This window comes from Oryza sativa, chromosome 8 (assembly GCF_034140825.1).
Source record: "Oryza sativa Japonica Group chromosome 8, ASM3414082v1".
Taxonomy (NCBI): Eukaryota; Viridiplantae; Streptophyta; class Magnoliopsida; order Poales; family Poaceae; genus Oryza; species Oryza sativa.
In genome coordinates, this window is record NC_089042.1 from 10,124,808 (window position 1) to 10,138,667 (window position 13,860).

General features: G+C 41.8%; 1 protein-coding gene across 1 annotated transcript; it reads left to right on the forward strand.

Moving 5' to 3' along the window:
* Positions 1–3,520: 3,520 nt before the first annotated feature.
* Positions 3,521–13,645, forward strand: LOC9267061 (putative disease resistance protein RGA1). Its single transcript, XM_066303678.1, has 5 exons — positions 3,521–4,352; positions 8,876–8,897; positions 9,603–10,724; positions 11,265–13,260; positions 13,538–13,645. Exons 1-5 carry the CDS (start codon positions 4,081–4,083, stop codon positions 13,582–13,584), a joined length of 3,459 nt encoding a protein of 1,152 aa, XP_066159775.1. The 5' UTR covers positions 3,521–4,080; the 3' UTR covers positions 13,585–13,645.
* Positions 13,646–13,860: the final 215 nt, after the last annotated feature.

A 13,860-nucleotide genomic window follows, 5' to 3' on the forward strand; every position in this document is an offset into this window, starting at 1 on the left:
TCAAACCTGTGCTGTTGGGTACCTTGCACTAGAGCTCGATGTTTCATGGCCTTTTTACGCAACTCCTCTAGCTTTTTCTGCATGAAAGTTCCAAACAAAATGCTATTGTTCGGCATAGAGGTAAGAACTGCCTGGAACCGATCCCTAAAATACATGCATGTCCCATGTAAAATGAACTCCACTATGCCAACTAGTGGCAGTCCACGGACACCGCGCATCACCCAGTTGTAAACTTCTGCCAAATTTGTTGTCATTATTCCATATCTAGCACCACCTGTGTCATACGCCTTGGCCCATTTCTCTTTTGGTTCATGCAGAATCCACTGAGAAAATTTCCGAATCTCCAATCCAGTTCTTCTAACCAATGTTGGACTATCCGTTGGGAGAGGTCCAAGAGCTTGAGGAGGGTCAGCAACGGCGGTCGATGGAGCCGCTGCACGCTGATCACTGCATTTGGCTGTCAACTCATCTAATCTCTTCCAAAGCTCATTGAATTTTTTTCTCCTGGTTCTGATTGCACAGCCTCTTGAACATGTTCATGAGCTCCTTGTTCTTGAATTGCTTGAAGAAATTAGCTCCCATATGACGCATGCACCACCTACTCTGTACATCTTCCCAAACACCAGGGTATCCTCGTTCCATACTCCCAAACTGCAACTCTTCTATCGCTCGTAGAATGCCAACGTGCCTATCATGTATCAGGCACACATTTGGCCTCATACCAACAACTTTTGTTTTAACCAATTTCAGGAACCAGTACCAGCTGTCGGTATTCTCACTCTCAACAAAAGCAAATGCCAAGGGCAATACCTGATTGTTCCCATCTACCCCTATTGCTGTTAGTATCTGGCCCCGATACTTTCCTGTCAAGAATGTCCCATCAATGCAGAGAACAGGACGACAGTTCACGAATGCCATCTTGCATGCATGTAGAGCTAAGAACGCCCTTTGCAGCACACTCTTGCCAGGATGTTCAATTGAGGGGAATTTCTTCACTTCGTAAGAGCTCCCAGGGTTTCTTTCCTTGATAACACCAAGCAGGCGTGGCAAATTGTCATACGAGGCTTCGTAAGTTCCAAATCTCATCTCTATTATTTTCTGTTTGGCCCTCCAGGCCTTGGCATAGCTAATAGTATACTTGTATGTCTCTTTGATGTGTCGGATTATTGACCTTGGTTCATATGTGAGATTATCGATGACATGTGCATACATCTCAGATGCAACAAATGCACATGTAATATTCCTGTGGTATTTCTGAACACCAGGTAGAAAACATGTATGCTTGGTAACGACTGACACTGTCCAATAATCCTTCTATTTCCCCTTATACGCGTGCACTCTCCAGGGACAACCATCTTTTTCCTTAACACACCGAACTTCATATTGCGACCGGTTCGACTTGGCAACCCAAAACTCTCTATAAAGTGACATTGCAAAATGTTTTACCGCCTCCTTCATATCTTCTGCTCTACTATAAATCGCTCCCTGAATAACCTCATTTTCTTTGTACTCCCATCTCACACTATCCTCTTCAGAGACGATCAGCCCAGAAAAATCCTCACTAGCCCATTCTGCTGGATTAATATCCGTCTCATCATTTGACGAATCACCTTCCTCTACACGCTCGTTGTCAGAATCCTCCCTCTCCATTTCATCCACAATGGCACCGACAGTCTCCCCCTCATCGGCCACTCCACTTGGTTGAATGCCCACTGGAGCTACTACGCCCCCGTCCTCTCGTGCGTTGACCTCCTCCACAGAAGTCTCATTTACTTCAGCACTTGGTCCCTCGCCATCATCCATGTTCATCTGCACACCTGGATCCTTCGGGTGAACAAACGGAACCAAAGCTAGAGGCCACCCACGTTGCAATGTATTTTCCAAATACCATCTCACACACTCGAGAGTTTTGAACTGGCATTAGTTCCCAATAAAAACCCTCAGTTGTCCGACTTACTATAACATTGATTGTTATGTCACTTGTCTGTGGATCAACTCTCAAGCCCCTCATTAACCATCCTTTTATAAAAGGTATACTCCTCTCAGCCGGTCTATCAATTCCCCTTTCTGATACAATAAAATCTGACAGATCTACCCCAGTTGGCCCGTAACGGACGTTTCCTGGTCCATGGTAAACTTGGAATATTTGTTTGTTCGACATATTTGTCAACGAAATAACTAGATCATATTACTCTTTCATGCAATAAACATCTACAACTTAATATCTTCTTGTGTAAGCCAATGCAATGGTAATGTATTGATTCCAAACTAGCAGATCTACGTAGTTACCGATATCTACAATACGCACTTCTAGATTAGTACAACTAAAACCCTAAAAATATAATGCATTTATTCAAACAAATTTTTAAAAAATACACACTATTTAACTCAATAGTCACATATAGGATCTATGAATATTACCTGAAATCGGTGTCTGAATCCGGCAGGGCTTCGCCCCTTCTTCTCTTCTCCTCCCCTCTCTTCTTTTTTTTTCACTGGATTTGAGGGGGGAGGAATGAGGGCTGGGGGCTGGGCAGCAGGCCTTTTATAGGCAGCGAGGCCTGCCGCCCGGCCAGAGGGCGGCAAGGGGCCGCCTGCAAAATGGCCGGCCCCGACTGGCTTTTTTGCATTCGGGCCCCTTGCCGCCCCACCAGAGGGCGGCAAGGGTTTTCCTGCAAAAAACCCTCCCTCCGTCACCGCCCGTTCCTCCCCCGTTTGCCACGTCAGCTTGCCGCCCTAGAGGTGGGTGACAGGGTCTATTTTTGTAATTTTTTTGGCCGATAGATTATTTCTGTAAATATTTTAAAAAAAATCTAAAACCGAAAAAAATTCCCCCAAGCAGAGAGGGTCCGCCGGTGCCGCCACCGCCGCCACAGATGCCCGGTGTCGCCGGCGCCCGCCCCCGATGGCGTCCCTACTACTTCCGCCGCGGCCGGCCACTCCCCTCCTCGCTTCCACGCTCGCCGGTAGCTCCCCTTCAGGCTTCAGCGAGCCGGGACGGCAGGTCCAGCCGTCCAGGATGGCGGCCATCTTGTCGGCGTCTCTGCGCACTGGTATCCTGCTCCCCCTGTTCGACTTGATTTGTTTTTTCCAATTTTACGTAAAATGTAAGCTTAGATTATGTTTACTGAAATTTTATAAATGCTGTCCTTTATTTTTATCAAGGTCTTAATATTTTACATTTAAATTATTTAAGTCTCCATCAATTGTAAATTTATTGTATGTCTTGTGTAACTAAGTCTTTATCAGTTCTAAATTAGAAGTTAGAGCAATTCATTGTTCAATCTTTTATCCAAGTAAGGGATAATGCTTAAAGTTAAACAGGGAATCAGAGGAGTGATGACTGATGAGAGTGGTTAGATTTCCATCAAATGGATGAAAAGAAGTAACTGAACCGAAAACTAGGCAATGAAATTATATATCTTGGGATTGTGATAGCTTTGCTCCTCCACAGTATATATGGTCCTCAAACAGAAGATAACTCTTTGGATAAATCCATTGGCATGTAACCTTAGAGTCAATACAAAAAGGAGATAGAAATTGAGAATATAATCTTATGCTTTCTCAGTATTTGGATTGAATGACTACAGAGCGTATTTTCTATAACCTCTGCAGTGATCCATTATTGCCGAATGCATGGCGCCATGGTGGTATGGATGGCAAGATACGTCTAGAGCAGTACTGAGTACTGATAAAATAGAATAAACAGAAATGCCCTGTACGCATGGAATCAGTGGATCACACTCCAGTCTTTAGCATCATTAGCCTTTAATTATAAACTAATACCAAAGATTAAAAGGCAGAGACTTCAGATCCGTTTCCTTGTGAGAGAGACACAGTTGTTCAGATTCTTTTCTTCACTGTTATCACACAAGCATGCACGTCCCCCAATACCCATCTTTCTTCCTGTTGGTGCTCAAGGTTCCCACCATTAAAAGCAAAAGTGATCAGTCCATAACTAAACATCATTAGTACAAGCAAGTAATCACCTCATCCTCCTCCGATCCTCCAGGCTATCACACCATTCTGCACAGAGGTGGGGACTAGTGGTGCTGCTAGCTGCATTCACTAGCGGCAGCCATGGCCGGAGTTGTGGGGTTGTTGGCCATGGCCGTGGTGAGGGAAGCGGGCGCTAAGCTAGGCACTGCCATTGGAGAGCAAGTGATGATGATGTGTGGCTTCAAGGAAGACCTGGAGGACATGAAGGACATGCTGGAATCCATGGCGGCGGTGCTCAAGGATGCAGAGAGGCGGTCGGTTACGGAGGAGTCGGTGCTGCTGTGGCTGAAGCGGCTCAAGAATGCGGCCTACGACATCTCTGACATGCTCGACGGGTTCCAGGACAAATCGAAGTCTGCAACTTTGCTAGCTTTAGTTGTATCAACTTATAAAGGCACATATACATCTTAATTCATTGCAACACAAGCATCAAGTTTCCTAAAGGCACAAATACATCTTAATTCATTGCAACACATTACTTCCGTTTTAAGTCAGCCCAAACTTTCCGCATGTCAAATATGTGTTGTGATGAGCTGTTATTAGTTTGCAAAACCGATCATGATTCTTGTTTGAGTAAGCCCTGCTGGTAACCTTCGTGTTTGAACTGGTAACCTTCTCGTTGAGTGAGCCCTGCTGCTGCTTTCTCACTTCCCAAGCAGGCAAAGTCAGACTCAGGAGGGAGGGGGCATTAAGTCACATCCATCCTATTTTGTTTTCTCAACGGTTAAGAGATGATGATGCCGTAGAGAACCCGTAGGCACTATTGAAAGGGATTGTCGGGTTCGGCATGTTTATGGGCCGTTGCTGGGTGTGCTGACCATTCTTGTTAGATCAAAACACAACAACCAAGCCTTTTCAAAGTGGGGTGAAGTGTAACAGAAGGAACAAACAAACATGTAGAATGAAATTTTACCCAAATTAGAAGACAAAAAGATAACTATTTTCTATTGTTCTATATGGTTTTCAAAAAATCAAATAAAATCGAGTGAAAGCATAAAACCAAATGGCACTAAAATAATATAAAAAAAAGAGCAAGGTTACCACACTTTCCTTTGCATGAATATGATCATTATCGCATCAAAGTGTTTACAAAGTGCATATAAAACACTCATCTCTAATATGAACTGCAGTCTATATGAAAGAGTAAAGAGTATAAAACCTAGGTTTTCTCTCTATATAAGTGTCTTGCCGAATTACTCCCCCTCTAGTGTTTGTTTATTTACCCACAACCTCTGTCACCCCAAAAATGATACTAAATTTTCAGATGCATTGCGTATTATTCACTGTCATCATGGGACGCAATGTACAAGTTTGATAATTTAGAACAAACGAAATAAACCATTAAATATTACCTTAGTATAAAGATGTTTTAGGCCTGCGCCCAGAGAAAAACAATAGCCGCGAGAAACGGGCCAATGACTCCACTTTATAGGCGCTAATTAGGATATAAGCCACGACTCCTCGTAGGACTTACTTAGCTCTATTATGAAGATGGGACTTGCAAAATGTTGAGTACAAATGTACCCAACAAGGTATAAGCAAAAATGTACATAATGCAAGGGATAGAAGGAATGGCATAATAGGGTTTATTTTCACGTAAATCCATAGTTCAAACAATTCACTGGTTTAAAGCATATGTTTAAACACGACCATGTTCTAAGTCATAATTATGATATCAACCATGTTGCGAACCCACCCAAACCTGCCTAGGCTAAACCACTTGAATATCCATCATGATTTCATCCTCTAGGCTCTTAGCCTGGGAGTAACATTGCTCGGCCTTAACCGTGTAAGGCCGGTGTGTAAGTTGGATACAACTTTATATTGTCCAATGGATGGTATGATGTGGTCTAGCATCCCAGTACTCCACTTTATAGGAACACTAGAATTGGTTTGGTTGAGTAAAATTACCTTGCCATGAAAATGCAAGTAAAAATTGGTTAAGCATTTTAAAAGTATGGTGAATTTATAAAAAAAATACTCTAGGTCACATTTGAATTTTTCTTTGATGGCTTTTATTGTTTGAGATTTTCTTTTTGGTTTTTAATTATTTCTAAAATTATATTTAAAAGATGGTTTTTAATTTGAGGGTAAACTTTTTAGGCGCTACAACCTCCAACACCAAGGACTTCTACTTACTAGGATATGATTCCATCACATTCCAATTCTTCTGCGATATTTCTAAATTTAGAACCCCTCTAAACTTTTTAAATTTGACTCTTTTTCCATAAACGCACACCTCCTATGTACACCATATGGAAACCTTGACTTCACATGCACTGTTCCCTAGCCCGAACGTCCCGTATGATATCCTTAACAGTTTGGACCTCAACTCCCCTTGAGTTTAGTCCTTGATCTTTTCACTAACCGCTCTTCTCTGGCCTCAAGCAACTTGAAACATCAACGAAAGCATATTCAGAGCACAAGTTAATCCCAACTTGACTCAAATTTGTGCGACAATGATTCCTTTGCCCCAAAATGTAAGCATTTCTAGAGGTTTTCACAAAACTTAAGGAAGTGGGTAGAATTGAATGTTGGAATATTGTGATTGGTTGATAAGAGATTCTAGATAGAGATATTTAATAGGAGATAGTTGTGATTGATTGAGATGAAGGGATAGCTGGAGAAATAGCTATATTTTTGGACAAATTTAAACTCTATGAATAGCTACATTTTAGGACTGAGGGAATACGTAACATACATAATCATTATAAAAACATAAATACTAAAATCACCTTAGATCAAAATCTTCACAACTTAAACTCATCAATGAAATTCTTTGCTACATCTACATGTGATCCACCAATGATGGTGCAAGATGACACGGTTTGGCCGAGCATTCTTTTCAGATGAGCATTCTTCCCACTAACAGTGTAGTCAGGCTGAGCATTATTTTCGGTCCTTCCATACTAAAGGCGCATTTGGGCCGATCCACTGATCTCACCAGCTAAGATGAGTTGTATATTGCTTTAAGTCTAGGTCCATCAATGACTAGTTGTCCACCCTCCTTGGATTCAAGCCAACGACAGATATAGCTTGATTGATTGGTGGCAGTGTCCTACTTGGAAGCGTCTCTTCTAGTGGTGGAGATTGAGGCAGATCAGCTACTGTGGACCTATGATATGATGTCAATCAAGCCTTAATATATACTGGTTGGATCTGCCACTAAGATATGGCCTATACTGGTTGGATCTAGTGGTGTGATCTAGTTTTTATTGGTTAGATTCAATGTAAGAAGTTTGTCTTGAGGTGTGGCCGGGCATCGGTACCTCCTCTAAAGTGAAAATCCTAGGTGTGGCCTTCATTGTTTGAATTTGGCGACGGTTTCAACCTAAGCGGCTTGTCCTTCTTGAAGACGTTTCATGGACAATTTGGTACTGGTGGCTCTGTTTGAGAACTCTTTTGACTTGTCCTTCACTACTTTGGATCTTGTGAATGATATAAGTCTTATCTTTCTTTATGTTGTTGCTACGAAGGTATAGACTTCAAAACCTCATTGCTTCATAGCCATCGTGATTGTTAGGATCTCTTGATTGGTCCTAAGGATAGGGCAAAGTGGTTATTTTTAGGTAGCCTCTATGACAATTTGTTTGCCATGTTGATGGTATTGTTTACTGCTCTTGAAATAAGCTTTATGCTTCGTGGTGTAATGGTTGTGTGTATCCCTTGTTCGTGTAGAAGCCAGAAGTGCCTCCATTATAAGAAAGAGAGACGCTCCGGTGCCCTCTACTTGCAGTATTCTACTCTAAGTAGAATTAATCTCGACCGTTTATTTTAAAGGGTAAATTAGTAAAGTGCTAAAACCGAATAGGGGTAAATCTGGCACTTAATTTTTTTCTCATTTGTGCGTCCTATGGTCAAGCGTCGCTCGATCCCTCTCCATCGAACAGCAGAGTCGCTCTCCATCAAAAAGGAGAGCGCAGGGAAAGAAAAAGAAAAGCAGATCGCGAGGTCCGGCCACCGCCGGCGCTTGTGCATCGCGTTCCATAGATGTTTCTTGCTGTAGGTATTTGGTTTCCATTCAGCTTGATTGTTTCATGTAAAATTTAAATATATTAGTTATATATCTGAATATTACACACGATGGACAAATCGAAACACTCCAATCCAGCAATGACAGATACAAGGCAACGGAAGAATAATCCGGTATGTTTTTTTACGTAGACTTTACAATTGCAATTACAACAAGTAATATACATTGAACCACGTACAAAAACGATGATATACACAGATAGGCACTTTCAAAACCACAAGCTGTTAATAAGCTATAGTTTTGAAAAAAAAAACATGGCCATCAGTAACAAGCCAAAGCCACCCAAAGCCATCTTGAGATAATGAATTCACAGGAATTACAGGACATAGCACACCAGGAATCTCTCAAGCGTTGATTGACGTAGTGATCATTAGCTTGTCCACCTTGTCATGCTCAGCCATTCTGAACAAGCTCACTTGCTCCGGATTCAGTTTACTGGCATTCAACTTGAATCCCTTCTTCTAGGAGAAAAAATTATGACCAAGAACTGCAGAACTTGAGTAGACAAGCAGAAAAACTATTCGAGAACTAGAGGCCAACGAAAAAGAAGATTCAGTGCAGATGTTCGAGCTGCAAACCTACAAGCAGCAAGAAAAACAAATCAAATCTGACCTGCAAAGCAGAAAAAGAGTCTTCTCATGTCAGCTAATCCGTTGGAGAGCAGCGCTATAGCCAGCGAGAGGAGTCTTGGATGATGATTCGGAGGTCGAGAGATTGGTGGTCATTGGCTCCGGAGGTTGCGGGTTCCGCTTGGGAGGCGATGGATTGGGGGCTCGCCCTCGCGGCTGTGGGATCAACGGCGGGTGGAGATGGATAGGGCTGGAGCCGAGCGTGGGGGAGGAGGCCGACGACGAGGAAGGGGATAGCGAGGTGGACGAGGTCTCGGCGGCGGCCAGTGGCACGGTGCTGGGTCGGAGGCGGAGATCCGGGAGGCGAACTCGTCGGAAGGTGGGCCGACGCGGGGGAGCGGCAGAGAGGGCGCAGCTCTGGCGATCCCAGACGGAGATGCGAGCTCGTCGAGGGCGGCTGAGGCAGCCAGTGCGACGGAGGCGAGGGAGTAGGAGGCGTCGAGGGCGGTGGAGTAGGCGAGGTCGTCAAGGTGGTGATGGGAGCCGCGGGGTTCTCTCCGCATCGGCTCCAGATGCGCGATTCCGGAAGGACGAAAATATCCCTCCACAGATAATTTTTCCTGGATAAAAGTACCCCTCCACGATTCTACTACCACTAAGTGTGGTGGTAGTAGAAATAGATCTGAACCATTGGATCAAATAAGATCAATGGTTCAGATTTTTTTCTACTCTAGGTAGAAGGCACCGGAGTGAGACTCTATAAGAAAACCAAGAATACTTATGAAAGTCAATACGATTAGTTGAGAGTGTAATCATAACTAGTGTCATTTTGCTATCAGTACCTCACTCAAAGCTTTAAGAAATTGTCGATCCTTTCCAAATTTAATATGGACTAGTTGTTATATATAATTCAACAAGAGGTTACAAAGCTAGATATGTTCTTCCATGATTTTCTATTTCACCTGAACATACAGATAATATCATTTTTTTCCTAGATGAAGACGATGCTCTCTTGTTTTGCAATTGCACCCAAGATTTCCATGGCTAATAAGATGAAAAAGATGAGAGATCAACTGAGAAAGATCAAAGAGGGTCATGAGGCTTTTAGACTCACACCTGACTCCACACCATATAATGAGCATCACCGTCCTGATCCACGAGAAACAACATCGAAGGTGATTCAATCGTCCATCATTGGGAGAGACAAAGAAAGAAAACAAGTTGTGTCTTTGCTATCAGCAAGTGACGAGGAAGACACAGTAATTTTGCCAATCTATGGGTTTGGAGGCATTGGGAAAACAGCTTTAGCCCAACTGGTTTTCAATGATACCCAGTTCAGAGGTTATGACCACAGGGTATGGGTCTATGTGTCCCAGGTATTTGACTTGAAAAAAATAGGGAACACCATTATTTCTCAAGTGTCAAATGAAGGAAATAAGAATGAATATACCAGGGAGAATATAAACGGACGCCTTTGTGATCTATTAGAGGATAAGAATACTCTGATTGTTTTGGATGATCTATGGGAAACAAATGATTTTCATTTAAATGAGTTGAATCTTATGCTAAATACAAAAGGCAAAATAAAAGTCTTGGTGACAACACGCAATGAAGACGTTGCAAAGAAAATTTGCACACATAAACCATATAGGCTAAATCCCCTGGACTCTACCATGTGTTGGAATATAATTAAGCAACGCAGTAATTTAGAAGCTAGAGGTGATAAAGACCAAATCGAGCAAGTCGGATGGGTCATTGCCAAGAAATGTGGAGGCATAGCATTAGCAGCCCATGCACTTGGTTTCTTGCTATCTGGAATGGACCTTGTGGAATGGAGAGCACTGAGCAATAGTGATATTTGGACTGAAGCTTTTTCTGATAATTCAGTGTTGCCATCCTTGAAACTAACTTACAAGAATATGCCACCATATTTGAGATTATGCTTTGCCTACTGCGCCATCTTCCCTAAAGGTCACAATATAGCTAAAGCAAGTCTGGTTCACCAATGGATTGCTCTTGGTTTTATTGAGCCATCTAAAACATTTTCATCCGTACGACTTGGCGAGAAGTATATCAGACAACTTGTTGGGATGTCTTTCCTTCAGCGTTCCATATTGCACACTGTGAGTTATCATATACCTCAATAGGGAAGCAATGTTTTGCCTGTCTTAAGTCAATTATAAAGTACCATGCATTTGTAAATAACTAATAATTATAAAAAATGAGTCCGAGCATACTCAGCTGCAAGGCTAACACATTACATGTACGCATGTTTACCCCAAATAATATGTTAATTGTATTAGAAGTAGGGCTTGTATAATTTATCTTGTCAAGTATGTTTATATCTTTTGGGATATTAAGAGCTTTGCCTTTCTAAAATAAGAAATGGAAATGTGAAGAAGTTGTTACAAGTACCGAATAATGCCCATTAACATAACGAGAAAGGTCATATTTGCCACATACTTATTATTTACTCTACAGTTCACTGAATTATTACTAAAACTGAAACTAACAAAAAAATGATAGTACTTTACATTGCCAAAAAAAATATATTTAAATTTATAATATTTAAGAGATCAAACACAATTCGTATTGATGATTTTGTTAGGTGTGTGTTTATAATGAACCTGATGGTACTTTACATTTTTCTTTGTTCATGTAAGGAACAAGAAGTTTTCACCATGCACGATATGGTTCATGATGTTGCGAGATCGGTCATGGATGAAGAGTTGGTTTTCTTTAATGACACAAAAATTAGCAGTACCACAGAACAAAAATTTTGCCACTATGCTTTGCTTGAAAATTATAGCAAGTCATCAAATCTATCAACTATATTGCCTGCCACGTTAAGGGCAGTACATACTTCGAATTGCAGCAAATTGGTGCTCCAAGGTGATGAATTTTCATTCACAAAGTTCTTGCGTGTTCTAGATTTAACTGACTGCTCCATAAGGATCCTCCCAAGCTCTATTGGCAAATTGAAGCAGCTGAGGTTTCTTATCGCTCCAAACATAGGAGATAATGTGTTCCCAAAGAGTATTACTCTGCTCCCAAAACTAAAATACCTTGACCTCCATGGATCTTTTCGAATTTCAGCATTGCAAGGATCAATTAGCAAACATGCTTGTCTGATACATCTTGACCTATCTGGTTGCTCTAATATCAGAGTTATACAGCCAGAAGCTCTATGTGGCCTCACCAAACTGCAGTTTTTGAACTTATCGTGGTGCTCCATTCTTCAAATACTGCCAGAAAATATTGCAAGTCTTACTGAACTGCAATATTTAAACTTATCAAACTGCTTCCTTCTCAGCCAATTACCATCTCATATTGGGAGCCTCACTGAACTACAATATTTGAACTTATCAGGTTGTCAGGGCCTTGTAAAATTGCCAATGTCGTTTCGGAATCTGAAGAATTTGGTACATCTTGACCTGTCAGGCTGCTCCAGGGTACAAGATTTCAAACAAGTCTTTGGTGGGCTCACCAAACTGCAGTACTTAAACTTATCAAAGATATTTGGTAGAACCAGAGTGGGTGATAATTGGGATGGTTATCCTGAAACTATCAGTACTCTTAATGATCTTGAGTATCTAAACCTTTCTCGGAATAGCAGGATTGATTATCTACCAAGAAGCCTTGGAAACCTCAAAAAGCTTCAAACATTGGACCTTTCATACTGTCGGTCTCTGAGATCCCTCCCACACAGCATAGAATTAATTGACAGTCTGGAGTTTCTAATAGTTGTGGGGTGCTCAGATCAACTTAAGGAGTATTTGAGAAAATCTCAATTCAAGAATATTCCAATATCATTACCACACTTCATTGTTCACTCTATTTCTGGTGATTCCCGCAGCAACCTTCATATGCTTGAAGATATAAATCCTGTCAGACTTGAAATAAGCTGTCTTGAAAATGTGAAGTCCATAGAAGAAGCACGAGGAATTGAGTTGTCAGAGAAACAAAATCTTTCAACATTGACATTTCATTGGACTTCAAGGGCTGACCGACTTTTGGAGGACAAGGATGTTTTGGGAGAACTAATGCCACCAAGAGGTCTGTGGAATTTAAGCATACAAGGGTATGATAGCACAACCTTCCCAACTTGGTTTGTAGGCATCTCACATCATCTTCCAAGTCTTGTTAAGATTGAGTTGAAGGATTTGCACAGATGCAGACACCTGCCACCACTGGGACAGTTGCCAAACCTGAATGAAGTGCATCTCCAACAGATGGACAGTCTCACAAAAATTGATGGCGGTTTCTGCGGTGGCGACAAAGGCGCATTCCGCAAACTGAAAGTCTTCACCTTGAGGGATATGAAACAGTTGGAAGAGTGGAGCACCACAACACACAGTAAAGGTGGTGAGGATAGCATAGAGTTCATGTTCCCTATGCTAGTTACACTGTCAATAGAGCTTTGTCCAATGCTTAGACTGAAACTATGCCCACCGATGTTTCACAGCTGGCTCATATCAGAGAGCGACAAGGTTATATCTTCATGGGGTGAGATCAGACACCAACCTGCAGCCAGTGTCAGCCATTCCTTCTCTTCTTCTTCCGACACCAACTTGGAGATCAAAGGAGTAGGGGTTGCAGCGGACGAGTGGAGGCTGCTTCACCACCACCCCACCCTCCAACAGCTGGAGATCTCCTGGTGTAAAAATCTTTTGCATCTTCCAGACGCCATCCGACATCTTCCATCACTATCTTATCCAAATTCCTAATCCGTATTTTCACTACATATATATACTCGTATACTCCCTCCGTCCCAAAAAAAATTTAAATCCTAGGGATGAATCTAGATATACATGTGTCTAGGTTCATTCCTAGGATCGATTTCTTTTTTGGGCAGAGGGAGTACTGCTTAATTATTTCACATCACATCAAACAAAATTGAAAATGTCTTTGCTAAGCAGTGTTGTCTTATGTTTAGGCTGTCGACACGGGTTTAACGGAGGCTCTGATGAAGATTTTCGCTGAAGATTTCATGCCTACCGACTCTTCAGAGTAATTGTTCCTTTTGGTCGAAAGTATGCAACAGGCAAGTCTACAGTAACCTGGTGTTGTTCCATTGATGTACACTCCATTTCATAATTTCAACATGATTCACTATTATCAACTGATGCCACTCTGTATAAGATTATGCGTGTTTTCCTATAGTCCTTAAAAACCAACTAGAAGGCATGAACTATCATGATAACTGTATGTCTCTTTCTTCCAAGACCTGTTGTGTTTGTGTCGTGGTTGGCATTACCT

Excerpts from the sequence above, each read along its gene's own strand:
- LOC9267061 (XM_066303678.1), top strand. The coding sequence starts at position 4,081 with ATGGCCGGAGTTGTGGGGTTGTTGGCCATGGCCGTGGTGAGGGAAGCG. Across the intron at positions 10,725-11,264 it reads AGCGTTCCATATTGCACACT|GAACAAGAAGTTTTCACCAT; the intron begins GTGAGTTATCAT and ends TGTTCATGTAAG. Across the intron at positions 13,261-13,537 it reads ACAGCTGGAGATCTCCTGGT|GCTGTCGACACGGGTTTAAC; the intron begins GTAAAAATCTTT and ends TCTTATGTTTAG.